The 12,848-nt window shown below is 43.3% G+C and overlaps 2 protein-coding genes across 2 annotated transcripts; one reads left to right on the top strand and one right to left on the bottom strand.

The window, feature by feature from the left end:
* Positions 1–1,715: 1,715 nt before the first annotated feature.
* On the bottom strand, positions 1,716–6,852 carry cpdp (CPD photolyase). Its single transcript, XM_080907518.1, has 10 exons — positions 6,642–6,852; positions 6,145–6,461; positions 5,883–6,031; positions 5,388–5,570; positions 4,995–5,153; positions 4,174–4,372; positions 2,875–3,027; positions 2,611–2,732; positions 2,367–2,526; positions 1,716–2,275 (listed from the first exon to the last, which is right to left on the bottom strand). Exons 1-10 carry the CDS (start codon positions 6,662–6,664, stop codon positions 2,127–2,129), a joined length of 1,614 nt encoding a protein of 537 aa, XP_080763644.1. The 5' UTR covers positions 6,665–6,852; the 3' UTR covers positions 1,716–2,126.
* A 33-nt stretch (positions 6,853–6,885) lies between these two features.
* On the top strand, positions 6,886–11,910 carry LOC308412872 (UAP56-interacting factor-like). The gene is made up of 9 exons (XM_080907519.1): positions 6,886–7,097; positions 7,264–7,401; positions 7,515–7,678; positions 9,971–10,119; positions 10,260–10,332; positions 10,447–10,502; positions 10,667–10,741; positions 11,303–11,429; positions 11,517–11,910. The coding sequence occupies exons 1-9, from the start codon at positions 7,025–7,027 to the stop codon at positions 11,616–11,618; spliced, it is 957 nt and encodes a 318-aa protein (XP_080763645.1). The 5' UTR covers positions 6,886–7,024; the 3' UTR covers positions 11,619–11,910.
* Positions 11,911–12,848: the final 938 nt, after the last annotated feature.

Here is a 12,848-nt window from a genome sequence, read left to right as displayed (position 1 = left end):
TTGCAAACACTCCATCTGTCCAAATGACCAACACTATTCGCCCATCACTGTGTATTAATACTTGTAATCATGCTAGGATCTCTTTGGATAGCAATGCAGTTTTTTAAGGCTGAGGCTTATCAGCAACAATTCACCGGGTTGACTAGTTGGCTAGACCAGGGATTGACCCACCTGGTGATCATCAAGAGGGCACATTTGCTATCCGATCTTTATGTGATGACGTATGACCTCGCTCAAATGAACACCTAGAGAAGGTTTTAGATTTAGAGCTTCAGTGGAGATTAGTAGAGACTTGGAGAATCCATGCTGAGGTGTCCATGTGGGCTGTCTGTTAATCTTATTATGAGGCTAAAAGGGCTTGTCAGCCTCGTTAGCCTTTTTTTGAGGCGATCGTGTGAAAACGCTACTGAAGGTCACTAGAGCAGCACTAGCACAAAAAATGTGTGTGGTTAAATGTTTTGAAAATGTTTCCTTATAATTCTGTGATAGTCAGCAGCATATTTATATATCAAATATCAGCAGTGATAATCCTGCCAGAAGTTTAGACAAGGTCAGTCATTCAGGAGATAATTAGATACCAATGAAATTGTTTAGATCAATCAAGCCATTTACTCTAGGAAAATAACTCCCATCTCTGCAGCTGTTAACGTGACTCACAGCCCTACTCGCTGTCATATAACCACACTATCACTAGCCACTTCATTAGGTACACTTTGCTAGTATCTGATTGGACCCCCTTTTACCTTCCGAACTTCCATAATTGTTTGCGCCATGGATTCAGCAAGACACGGGAAACATTCCTCTGAGATTCTGCTTCATGTCGACATGACAGCATCACACATTTGCTGCAGATTTGTCAGCTGCGTATCCATAATGGAAACCTGTTTCATCATATCCCCGAGTAAAACTGCTGACGCCAACGACTGTGCCTCTTTTAAATCACCATTTTTTTCCCAATCTGATGCTCAGCAGGTCATCTTAACCATGTCTACATACTTAAACGTGTTGAGTTACTGCCATGCGATTGGCTGATTGGATGTTTGCACTACAAGCAAGCAGCAGAATAGGCATGCCTTATAAAGTTTAGCAGTGAGAGTATATCCTTTATGACTGTAACCTGTAAAAGTCTACTTCTCTGAGCTCATTTTAATTAAATGAGGAAAAACAGGTGAAGTATCTCTCTCCCCTGAAATGAACTGAGCACAACAAAAGAGGCCATCGCAAGGACGAGCTTTCATATGCCAATTTGTGACTTGGTGTTAAGCACGTCATTACCTATGTGGGCTGTTTTTATCCACTACTGAGGAGTGCAGTTAATTAGGCTGGATAGAATGGGTTTTGGTTCTGTTTAATTACATCTGAGCTCAATAAAAGCACATTTAGGGCTGTGATGAAACCCAGTGGCTGCAAACATGAGAATATTAACACTTTTCATTTAGATTCACTTTGGATCATGTGAGGTTCTCTAGTCTAGAGCATTATTTTTCCATCTGTTTGCTGACAGTTTATGCTAGATGTGTTTACAAAAAAACCCAAAAACAAAACACATATTGACCGGTTTGATTAGATTATGGGGAAAGCCTCTCATCAAACATAGCTGTAGGCAGCATTACTGAAAACCTTGGCTAAATGGTGAAAGAGTTGGATTCAAATTAAATTACGTCTCAGTCACTGTGGGTGGGAGTATGCTTTTGAGTAAAGAGCAGTTCAGTCTGTTAAAGAAACACGCTTTATTTCAAGTTTAAAGAAATAACAGTGAGAGAGTTGGAAATGATACAAGTGGACAGAAAATGACTTCAAACTTGTATTAAAAACCGAACGACGGTAGTAATGTGATTGTTTTTATGGTGCTTTTATATTAACAAAGCCCAAAGTGCTTTCTCTAAAGCTCACTTTAAAATGCCACAAACAGCCTACAGTTTTATTATGCATGAACACATCTGAATATTTAGTAAAAGTGTCGACGCAAGCAAGAATAGAGCGAATGTTTTGAACAAAACAAGCTGTGAAGAACAGAACAAAAAAACCAGAAAGGCTGTAACAAGAAAAAAATGTCCCTGAGGCCAAGGTGTAAGAGATCCACGCTGTCGAGCGCTTTTAACGCATCCTTCCAAACATATCGTGCTTCAAAGACTTTTAGGACAGTACTTTCTCTCAAACTGAGCCACGTTAAACTTCCGAAGGCAGCCTTTGTAGTTCATGTAGCGGATCTTCCCGAATACGGCTCTCTCCGCCCAGCCCTGGTCATGGATGCCGCAAATAGACCACATACAACCTACGAGACCAAAATGCAGCAGAGTGTGTGAGAGTGTGGGAGAAAACGAATGCATATTTGATCAAATAAGTCAAAATAAATCCGTTCTTACCGACAAAGCCGTTAGGGTCTTGACCATCCAGCTCGTAGCGATCGTTTAGGTACAGAGCGATGGAGAGCGCCTCCTCTGGGGAAGAAGTCCACTCCAGGATCTTTTTGGCCCAGTACATCCTCAAGAAACCATGCATCTTCCCCTCTGTAACCATCTGGTACTAATGGTGGTGATGCAGCAGTTAGAAAAAGCACAACATGGACCGAATGTGTTCAAACATTTCATTTTAGACTGAACGTTGTACCTGAGCTGCGTTCCACAGCTTGTCATGAGTCTTTGCTTTCTCCAGCTGCTCACGCGTGTAGAGATACGGCCTCTCGTCTTTGGCATGGTCTTTTAAGGTCTTCTGAGCCCACTCATACGCACCTATGAGACGCAGACACAAATATATTTAAACAAAAACACTTGTGAAGCTGAATAACTTCTATTCAACGAAATTTGCTTGCGATCCATCCGACTGACGTCACAGCAATCGACAGGATGCAATTTTAATGAGGTCTCCACTGACCCTCCACGCTGTCGTATTTCTTGTTGTAGAAACAGAAGTTGTCAGTCAGCTCTCGACGCACCACCAGCTCTTCGATGAAGGCCGGTACGGACTGACTTGCATTCTTCCCGTTGCGCTGAACCTGCCAAGCCACACGCTGGGCCGAAATCTGGCCTAAAAGGACCAGGAAGACAAAAAGGCAGATATGGAGAGGAGAAGCAATTAAAATGTCTTTCCCGGTTCAGAGAACGTGCGGCAATCTTTCAGAGCTAAACTGTTCTGTGATGTGGTGCCACGGTTGCTCTCTTTGAACTTGTAAAGATGTTCAGTGTCTGCGGAGCCGTGAAGGAAAGGCATTAATATTCAAAACACAGGCGTGCTGATGCCTTCTGGATGTCCGAGATAACCGGACCAATAAAAGTTGTGAGTATAACTGCTGTCTTAAGCAATGAACTCAAGGGGGAGGTCATATGGGAAGTGTGTAGGACACTTTTATCATTTAGGGACATAATTTTAAACCATCTATAAAAGCAACACTCTGAACTCACCCACATTATCAAAAGTCTCAAGGAGATCTACAAAGAAGGCAGTCAAGTTTTTCTTGAAGAGGATTACAGCAGTTATTGCGCGACGAACAGACTGAACAGAACACCAAGATGCTATTAAGGATTCTTCTCCAGATGTACTGCACTAAAGTCTTAAGCCACCTGTCATGTATTCATATTTTGCTTCCAAGTAGCCAGACTTTCTTGTTATTTTTAAAGTGGTCCTGTGCAAAAGTTCTCTAAGTTTTCTGAAGTTCTTTCAAAGTTTCTCTTTTCTTTTTATCTTACTCGTTTTTAGTCCTGAGGACTGCTTTGTTAAGCCACTTAACACTGACTGTGACTCACTCAAGAATAAAAAAGCCTCCTAACTCAAGGGATGAACCAGTGTTTGGTCTGCGCATAACAGACAACTTAGTAAGGAACCAACTTTAAATTGTATCTTTAGGCACTTTGCAACTAGCAGCCTGTCAGAAAACACATTTGTTCCCATTTATTTTGTTAAATCTACAAAAAATATGCCAATTCTGTCATTGTTTGACAGGCATAAAAAAAATAGTATTTTTGCACCAGCAACATGATTCCTAAAAAGCTTTTAGCTCCAAACTAGTCATATCTTGTGCAGTGTGTCCTTAAGACATTTTGAAGAAACTGGACAAGTGCAGGACAAAAGCAGAATTGGCAGGACTAATCAACTAGAGCATATGAATAATATTAGAGAGTCATGTCCTTAAGAAAACTCTTTTTTTAAATTCAGAGTTTTACACAGAATACTGACCAAAGCGGAGCCAGGGGGAAAGCTGGCTCAGGGCGGGAGCGTTTGGGTCGTTGCGTTGGCTGCCAAACAGTTTAAGTCGTACATCAATGAAGGACTCCAGCATGTCCATCCCTGCTTTGGTGCCCGGCTTGGCCCATTCTGGCTCTTTTACATTTCTGTCAACATCCAGGGAGGCTAGGGTTTTGTCCCAGTCTACTCCCTGTGAGGTAAAGAAGCGAGAAAGGAGAAAAGATCAGTCGCAGCTGAGAGGGATGAGTTTAAACATATACAGTGGTGCTACAGAGATCTGACAACTTCAAAAGCAAAGGAGAAAATTCTTCTTTTTTTTTTTTTTTATCCAGCTAGAAAAATATCAAGTGGGGGGGGGGGGGGGGGGGGGGGGGGTGGAGTCAAACTGTGTGTAGCATATCAATCTCAACCCTGGAGCAAAAGCACATACCCCTGCAGCTTTAATAACTACTACAAGGGGAAAGAGAGCTTTAACTTTTGGACAGTTAAAAAAAATTCCAGTTTATACCGAGTCATCAATAAATAATGTGTGGAAGTGAGGATAGAGTTGAAGGGTAAAAGTGTGTGCTTTCTGGCAGCAGCTCGACTTCCAGGCTCCCGGTCGATGAGCCTCCCTGACAGCTTACTTGCCTCGCAATTGATTTTAGAACAACAACCCCAAAGCAATGAATAATTTCATGACCTCTAGAAGATAAATTGTAATTGTTTACCAACTGATCCAAAAGTCTTTGAACTCACTATAAATTATATACGCCGCTTTTATTCTCAGTACATTCAACATTTATTCACTTCACTGTTTCTCGAGCGCTTACTTTGGCGGTTCTCGTAGCAGTGTGTGGGTGTGCGTCTACCAGGGGAAAATCAGTGAGGAACTCTGGTAACAGATTGGTAATTTTTCCTCTGATCGTCCGAGCGGAGTACTCCTGTTTAGGTGAAGCTACCCAGCAGGGAACAATATTGTGGGCATCAACCTATAAAAGGAAAATAGAGTGTTCAAGAAATAATGACAGGAAAAACAAAGTCAATACGCATGAAATGAGAATGAGGTCTGCTGCATCAGTTTTCATACCTATTACTTTGGAATCAGGGGAACAAATAAAGAGAGAAAACAGCCTGGGGACAGACAATAAGCAGGATACAGAGCATCCTATCAGCACACACCTCCTGCAAATTGGATTTCAGAAAGTGAGGGTTTTTTTTCATACCTGTATGAAGGGAATGTCTTTGGAAAGTTTCTTTTTGACATCCTCCAACCACTGCAGCGGCTCTCTGATAGGAGAGAAGTCTGTCACCACGGCCCCAAAGCTGTGGTCGGACACAAAGCCGGGGAGAACTTTCTCCGGAGCGCCGTGCAGCAAGTGGAACTGGACGTTTAACTGTTCACATTCCTGTTATATGGGCAGAAGAGCAAGAGTGAGGCTGGTTCACTGATGATGTACCTGCAACTACAACTAGACTCAAACAAGAGCGATTCCTCTGGTCTGGTGTAGTACTGCACAACTAATATACGAAATATTTCTCATATAACAATAGATACAAGTTTCTATCACAAAGATCCTTTTATTAAGCTCTGTTTATAAAACAATGCATTTTAAATTACACATGTAAAACAAGAAGCACTCAGAGAGCTCCCACCCGTGCAGTATTTACTTTAAAAGAATAGTATTATATTCACTATATGTTCATTTTGATGTTTGTACCTTTGCAACTTCTTCCAGCCCCTTCAGCATGAAGCTGTAATGTCTCAGAGTAGACAGCTCTGATTTGGGCACTACCAAACAGAAACAGACATGCAGAGGGAGGTTCTCCTTCACAGCGAGCCGCTGGGCATGGATCAGTGCCCAGTTATCTAAACACACAGAGGGAATGCGCACATACGTCATGAGAAGAGACAGTGAGAAAATGCAAACCAAACAGAGGCTGCGCCATTGCTGCACTGCTGGCTCTGCTTTGATGGGTCACCTTGTACTCTCTGATCTCTTAACATCCAGTAGAGGACACCCTCAGAGCCCTGCTTTATCTTTTCAGTATCAGATAGAAAACGCAGGCGCTTTTTGTTGAACTTCACGTCTTTCTTTTCTGATCTCTGCAGCTGCACAAGACTTTGCAGCCAGCCCCCAACTTTCTCCTTCTTCTCCTGCTTGACGGGAGCCAGCTTCTGCTGCTTGGCACGGTGATCCTTTCCAGCCGTTGCAGAAGATGCCTTGCGTTTCGTGCCTGACATGGTGGGCTGGCAGCTGAAGAAACTGGTCAGGAAGAAGAGTGCGGGGCTGCTGGGCCTGCAGGAAATCGAATAGAAACAGCGAAACTCAAAATTCAGAGTTTTTGCAGATGTGAGCAAAACAGTTACAGACTGGAAAACTTTCTATGAACAAAGCGACACTGCAAACTACAAGAACTGAGTCAACGGGGAAGCTCAATTAAACGTGTTTATAGTGATTCCTTCTACGGACACATACCTCCTCCAAACACAGTGCAGCATACAGGGTGGGAAGCTTCAACTGATGCAGGCTCCGCTCGAGTGGACAACAAAACGTGAAATTAAACGAATAAACAACAGACTGAGTAGCCGTCGTGACAGCAGCAGCCAGGCGTCTGAAACCCGCGGCGTTTTCTCTTACACAACCACTTACATGAGCGCGCTGGTCCGGGTTTTGTAACGCTGTGTTTTCATTGAATTGAAATACACTTCCCACAGTGCATGTCTGTCACGTCTTCACGGGGCATGCGCGGCAGAGGCGGTTTGTGTCTGTTCTAGCGTATACAGGAAAGGAGCGGATAGCTAGCACGGCTGCTAACTACATTTCTGTGTCCACTTGGGTTTTTCGCTGTGGTTTGAAGTATGAGCATGGGGGATTTCACAGCAGACCGAGGGAAAAGGACACCTATACCGGATAAAGTCGACATGTCCTTGGGTAAGGCCCTCACACAGCTATGAGCAACGTTACTAAAATAGATTGCAAGCTAATATTACTAGCACCTAACTACTGGGAGGTCGCCAGTAGCTAGCTAGGCTAGACAGGCAGCACTTGTCAGAGGGCTCGCAGATGTTGATCACTGCTCGTGTGATGATTTTAACAGATGACATTATTCGGCTGAACAAAAAAGAGCAACAGTTAAGGAGACAGGCCAATGTGAACCTCCGACCAGTGAAGAAGAAAGGCCGCTTAATCCAAGGAAAGGGAGTTTCACAGAGGACTGCAGGACCAGCCCAGAGAGGTGTGTTCGCTTACGTTTTCTCAGTTATTATTAGCTTCATAGGTATGCTTCTCTTTTTCACCCCAGTTGAAACAAGTGTGTTTATCTAATGTCGCTATTCCAATACTTACCAGGAGGTGGCATTCCCCGAGGAGGAGGTCCCAAATTGAGAAACAGAAAGGTCCCACCAATAGTGGCTCGGAGACGGGGTCAGGGGGTCATCACGGGACTGGCGGCCAGGAGACCAGCGGCTCTGCTGAAGCGAGCCGGCACACTGAACAGATCAGCATTCAACCAGGTACTGGAGGACTGCACTGGAGGAGACATGAGCTATAGTCCATAATACTGCCCTGCCATCTTAACTGGCAAGCGCAGACGTATTGTGGTTTTATTAAAGCGTGGGAATCACTCCAGCTTTTGAGGCCTTATTAGGGGGCAAAACACTGAGAAACCAGACCTGGAACACATACAGCTTTAATGGAGCCATGCTGGAAAATGACGCTACACCTTCATAAAGCAATGTTGGAATAATTCATCAACTTAAGTCCTGCTAGTATTAGTTGTAAATCATATTCAAAGTACTTCTAAAGTGGACAAAAATATATAAATCTCTTAAAATTTGGTTCCATTTATTATGTTTTCCTAAAGTCAGTATAGCTTGTTGAATGTACCAGTAGGCCCACTTTCATCACAACCAGAGGTAGCTATTTTTCCCAATCTTGTCGCCTGGCAACAGACATCAGCATCTCTTGCATGTTGTCCAGGAACGTCAAACTTTCTTCGTTAGCCGTGTCCCCTGTGGTTGTTTGACCTGTTTAAATGCTGTTCCAGAGTGTTTCTCACGAGGGATATCGTGCTCAGGAGGTAGCACACTTTGAAAGTTCAGAAATGTTTTAGTTCATTTTAGTTATTTCACATGATCGCTGCATCGATTGGTAGAAATCATTTTGCCTGTTTTAAGGTATACAAAAGTCAGAGAAGTTCCTGCGTTAGCATCGCTTTACAATATGTACACATGCAAAATTAAATTTCTGCTAAGTACTACTACTTTCTACCACAACCTCCATGAAATCAGGATGCTGTGTGGTCCCCAGTGTGGGCCAAAAACCTAAATGTGAAGGAAACTGCCTACTTTTCACAAAGTGTCCCCATGTGTGAGACCAGACACTTTATGTTGGAGCTCTGGGAGTGCAGACATGAATCAAGGATATAATTTGGTTCCCGATAATGAAAATATGGAAGGTTAAAGTTAACAATCTTTCTTATATTATGCTTTTGTCAAACAGAAAGTTTACAAACAGAGCACGTATATTAAGATCAAATGGAGAAAGAAATATTCTTTTTGAGTCACAATTAATTACCAAAATCCTGGTGAAAAAATACATCCAAATCTGATCTCTTTCATAGTGAAATTCAACAAATAAACACCTCATTTGACATGCACAGACAAAGTATTGGCACCCTTCCTGATTCCCCCCCCCCTCCCCATTTTTGTTACACTTAAATTAGATAATCAAACACATTTTAATATTAGACAGATAACCTGAGTGAATACAAAATGCAGCTTTAAAATGATGATTATTTGTTAAGGGAAAAAAAACTAACTGGCTCGTGTGTGGAAAAAGTAATTGGCCCTTAAACCTAATAACTGGTTGTGCCACCATTGGAAGCAAAATCTACAATCAAATGTTTGTGATCACTGGTAATGAGTCTTTCACATCGCTGTGGCTCTTTGTAGGTTTTTACGTTTTTTTATATTTAACCACATTGGAGGGTCTTTGAGCCAGAACAGCCCATTTAAGGTCGTGCCAGAGCTTCTCAGTCTGATTTCAGTCCAGATTTGAGGATGCCAGTACACTGAGAATGATTTTTCGAGCCATTCAGAGGTGGAACTTTCTGGTATCTTTCCGATCACTGTCCTGCTGCAGAACCTAAGTCAGGGGTAGGCAGCTCCAGGCCTCGAGGACCAGTGTCCTGTAGGTTTTAGACATGTCCTTGATTTAACACAGCTAATTTTAATGGCTAAATTACCTCCTCAACATGTCTTGCAGTTCTACAGAGGCCTGGTGATGAACTAATCATTTGATTTGGGTATGATGACCCAGGGTGATATCTAAAACCTGCAGGATACAGGCATTTGAGGCCTAGAGTTGCCCACCCCTGACCTAATTGAAAGCAGAATTCCTGGTTCCATCAGTTGCATTAAGTCATCCATGCACTAAAGTAGCAAAGCAGTCTGAGACGGTCACACTACCACCGCCATGTTTGACTGTTAGTATGATGTTCTTAATGAAATACTGTGTTAGTTTTTTAGACTAAAACCTTCCACGTGATATTTTGGTCCCTGAAAGCCCATTACTTTTTCACACAAGGGCAGGAAGGTTTGGATAGCTTTTCCCCTTAATAAAAAACTATTTTCAGGATAGTATCATCTTCTGAAGTGAAAAAGCAGTCCCATATTTTAGCGAACTTTTTCCACCTGATGTTACACAGAATCGCTTACTAACAACTAGTGTCTCGCTGTAAATAATTCCTCCTTTGAGTAAGTCTGCTGTACTTGAAAGTTCATGCCGTTCACGTCTTTTTTCAGAAAACAAGACAGAAAACAAGGCCCTTCTTTCAGCGCACTGAAACCCAGTACAGGAAGCCAGAGGTACAGAGGCGGCTGTACAGGCAGCCAGATCAACAGAGAGGCCCAAACGCCCCGTCAGTCAGGAGGCCTTTTCAACTGCGGCGACGGTGAGAATGTTTGCTTTTTATCACTCATTATGATTTCAGCTCTAGAGGAGGAGAGACCGATGTTATTCAGCTTTGATTCACCTACATAGTTTACACAGCTAGATTTTTATTTTATTTTATTTGTGCTCTGTTAATGCCAGACCGCTGCCGCCTGTCCAGCAGACTCAGAGGGAAGCACGACAGGCCACGTTTCTTTTTCGCAGGGGACTCAAGGTATCTGAGAGGTTACGTAGTGTGTTTGTTGTCTAAATCAAACCAGCAGTGAAGCTGGTCTTCGTGGCCATGTGGACTCTTCTCATTCTGCTTGTGCTTCATGTGTTTTAACAGGTACAAGCCCAAGTGCAGAAGCCAACTCCCCGCACACCTCCAGTCAGAACACGGCAGTGAGTATACTTCTGACAACCTGCGTTGTATGTTCATATGTGAGGAAGAGGAACTCGCACTGAGGATGTGAATCATTTAGAAGGGAAAGGGCACCGTTGTTGTCCGTTTTTGGGGTCTGTGTCTGTTTGTGTAACACGAGGCACCTTTTCCATTTGTCCAACAGGTGGCGCACATCGACAGCCAGCAGTGGAATCCTGACTGTTTCAATAGACAACCCCACAGCCAGGACACAGCCTGAGTGAGTACTCAGCAGGATCTCTGCAGTACACACTGATTTTAGACCTCGCTGTGAATGAAATGAGGGTTTTCGCTTGCTGTGGAAGAACTTCAGACGATCCAAAACGCTGCAGCAAGAGTATTAATGGGGAATAGCTTCGCTCTATTGGCTCTGGTTTAATCCATGACTGAGTTTCAAATCCTTCCCTTTAGGCTTGCTCATGGTTTCCAAAAGTAGAATAGGAGGCAGAGCCTTCAGCTATCACCTCTGCTGTGGAACCAGCTCCCAGTTTGGATTTAGGAGCCAGACAGTACTTTAAGTTTAAACTTGCCTTTTTGGTAAAGCCTAAGGGCTGGATCAGGTGCCTCTGGGCGACTTTCCATGATGCACTGAGCTTTTCTCCTCAACTCCACCTCTTTTCTCTTCCTATATGTCTCTATGCCATTATTAAATGTCACCCACTCTCCTGTAGTATCTAGTTTGCACTATTTGTTTGTGTCTTTCCCCTTGCTGAAGGATGTCCTCCTGTCGACAGAAGGTAGTTCTTCCTTTTGTCTGACTGTCTTTGTGCCTTGTACTTAGGCCCCCAACAGCTTGGACCCTGCATCCCCCTGCTGCCAGTGTTGCCCCCGTGAAGATGGAAACTGTGGAGAAGAAGATACCAAAAGGAGTGCCTCTGCAGTTTGACATCAACAGTGTTGGAAAACCGGTGAGAGTGTGCTTGAGTGTCGTCTAATCCACAGATATAGGACAGTTTTCATTCCAGTGTTGTAACCTCGGACCTTTCTCCCCACAGCAAACGTCGATGACTCTGAACGAGCGATTCCGCATCCTAAAAGACCGACGCTCTGCCACAGCTCAGAGCAGTAAAGGCAGCAGATTCGTCACTGTTGGTTAGCTGACTGGAAGGAAGACACAGATGATACTCAAACGCTCCTCTGTCCTGCTCAGACTCACACGGCGAACCCCACCTCTCTGATGGAGCGGACAGTGCAGACCCCAATGCCTCGCTCTGCTAATTGGAGGGAAGGCAAAAAGCCACAGGACAAACAAGGATGATGTGCACAACTGTGAGGACTTGAGTATGAAAGAGTTTGTTGTAAAAGAAGCCCCCAATCATTGTTCATATCATTGTCCTCAGCTGTTTGTGTTGTGGATGTTCTGTACTGGAAATGACTGAGCCCCCCCCCCCCCCCCCCCCCCCCCCCCCCCCCCCATTTGGTCTTGGGACATTTGACACTAATCAAAGTTGGCTTCAGAGTATTTCTTTTCAGAATGGACCTCTATGCATTTGCTAGAATGGCACGTATGTTCTCTTCACCTTTTTTGACATTTTTGAGAGTTGTTTTGTAATGTTTCTTTAAATAAATGGGTTTCTCTTTAAAGACTATTACAGCTTCTGATTGGTGGGTAGCACACTAATGCCCGACAAGACTCCCTGATATCATTGTGTTGGTGTTCTTGCTTCAGAAATTGTAGCTGTTGTTGCCATAACTACTCATATCTAACTCATATCTACAACTGACCAGTGAAGTTGAAGCCGTTGCTTAAATGCATAAGGAAGTCGGTGAGGTAGCATAAAGCAGAGAACTGGACCATCATATGACATATATGAGTTAAAGTCCTGATTTATTTAACTCTTTCGCCAACATGATGCTGGTGGAGGTCATTAGTGAACCTGCTCACATTTGGACAGGTTTGGGAACTATTACAGTGCAGTTCCCAATTTTATTTGTATACTGCAAATACTTCAAGATGGTACAATAGCAGCAGAAACCCTAACAACCAGGTGAGTAAGTACATGTTGACAGGAAGGAAGGAAGAATTCACTTTTACCAGAAAGGAAACCTCCGGCAGAACCAGGCTCGTGAAGCTGCAGCCATCTGCCGTGTCCAGTTGGTGGATGAGTGGGAAGAAAACACCTCAGACCTTTACCACTCACATTCTAACTTTGGGTTAAGGTATTTTGTCAAGTTGTGCATGTGACAGGTTTTTGCTTTGTTTTTATTTCTTTGGTGAACATGCACGCCCACTGAAAGGACTTGAAAAACATTGGTAATGGACTTTTTACTATAATAATTCTAGTTTAATATTTGTGTTAATTTTCAAGGATTTTTTTTTTTAGCAG

This window comes from Rhamphochromis sp. 'chilingali' (assembly GCF_963969265.1).
Source record: "Rhamphochromis sp. 'chilingali' genome assembly, chromosome: 16".
Classification (NCBI taxonomy): domain Eukaryota; kingdom Metazoa; phylum Chordata; class Actinopteri; order Cichliformes; family Cichlidae; genus Rhamphochromis; species Rhamphochromis sp. 'chilingali'.
Note: the sequence above shows the minus strand (reverse complement) of the source record. Positions and strands in the feature narration are given on the sequence as shown.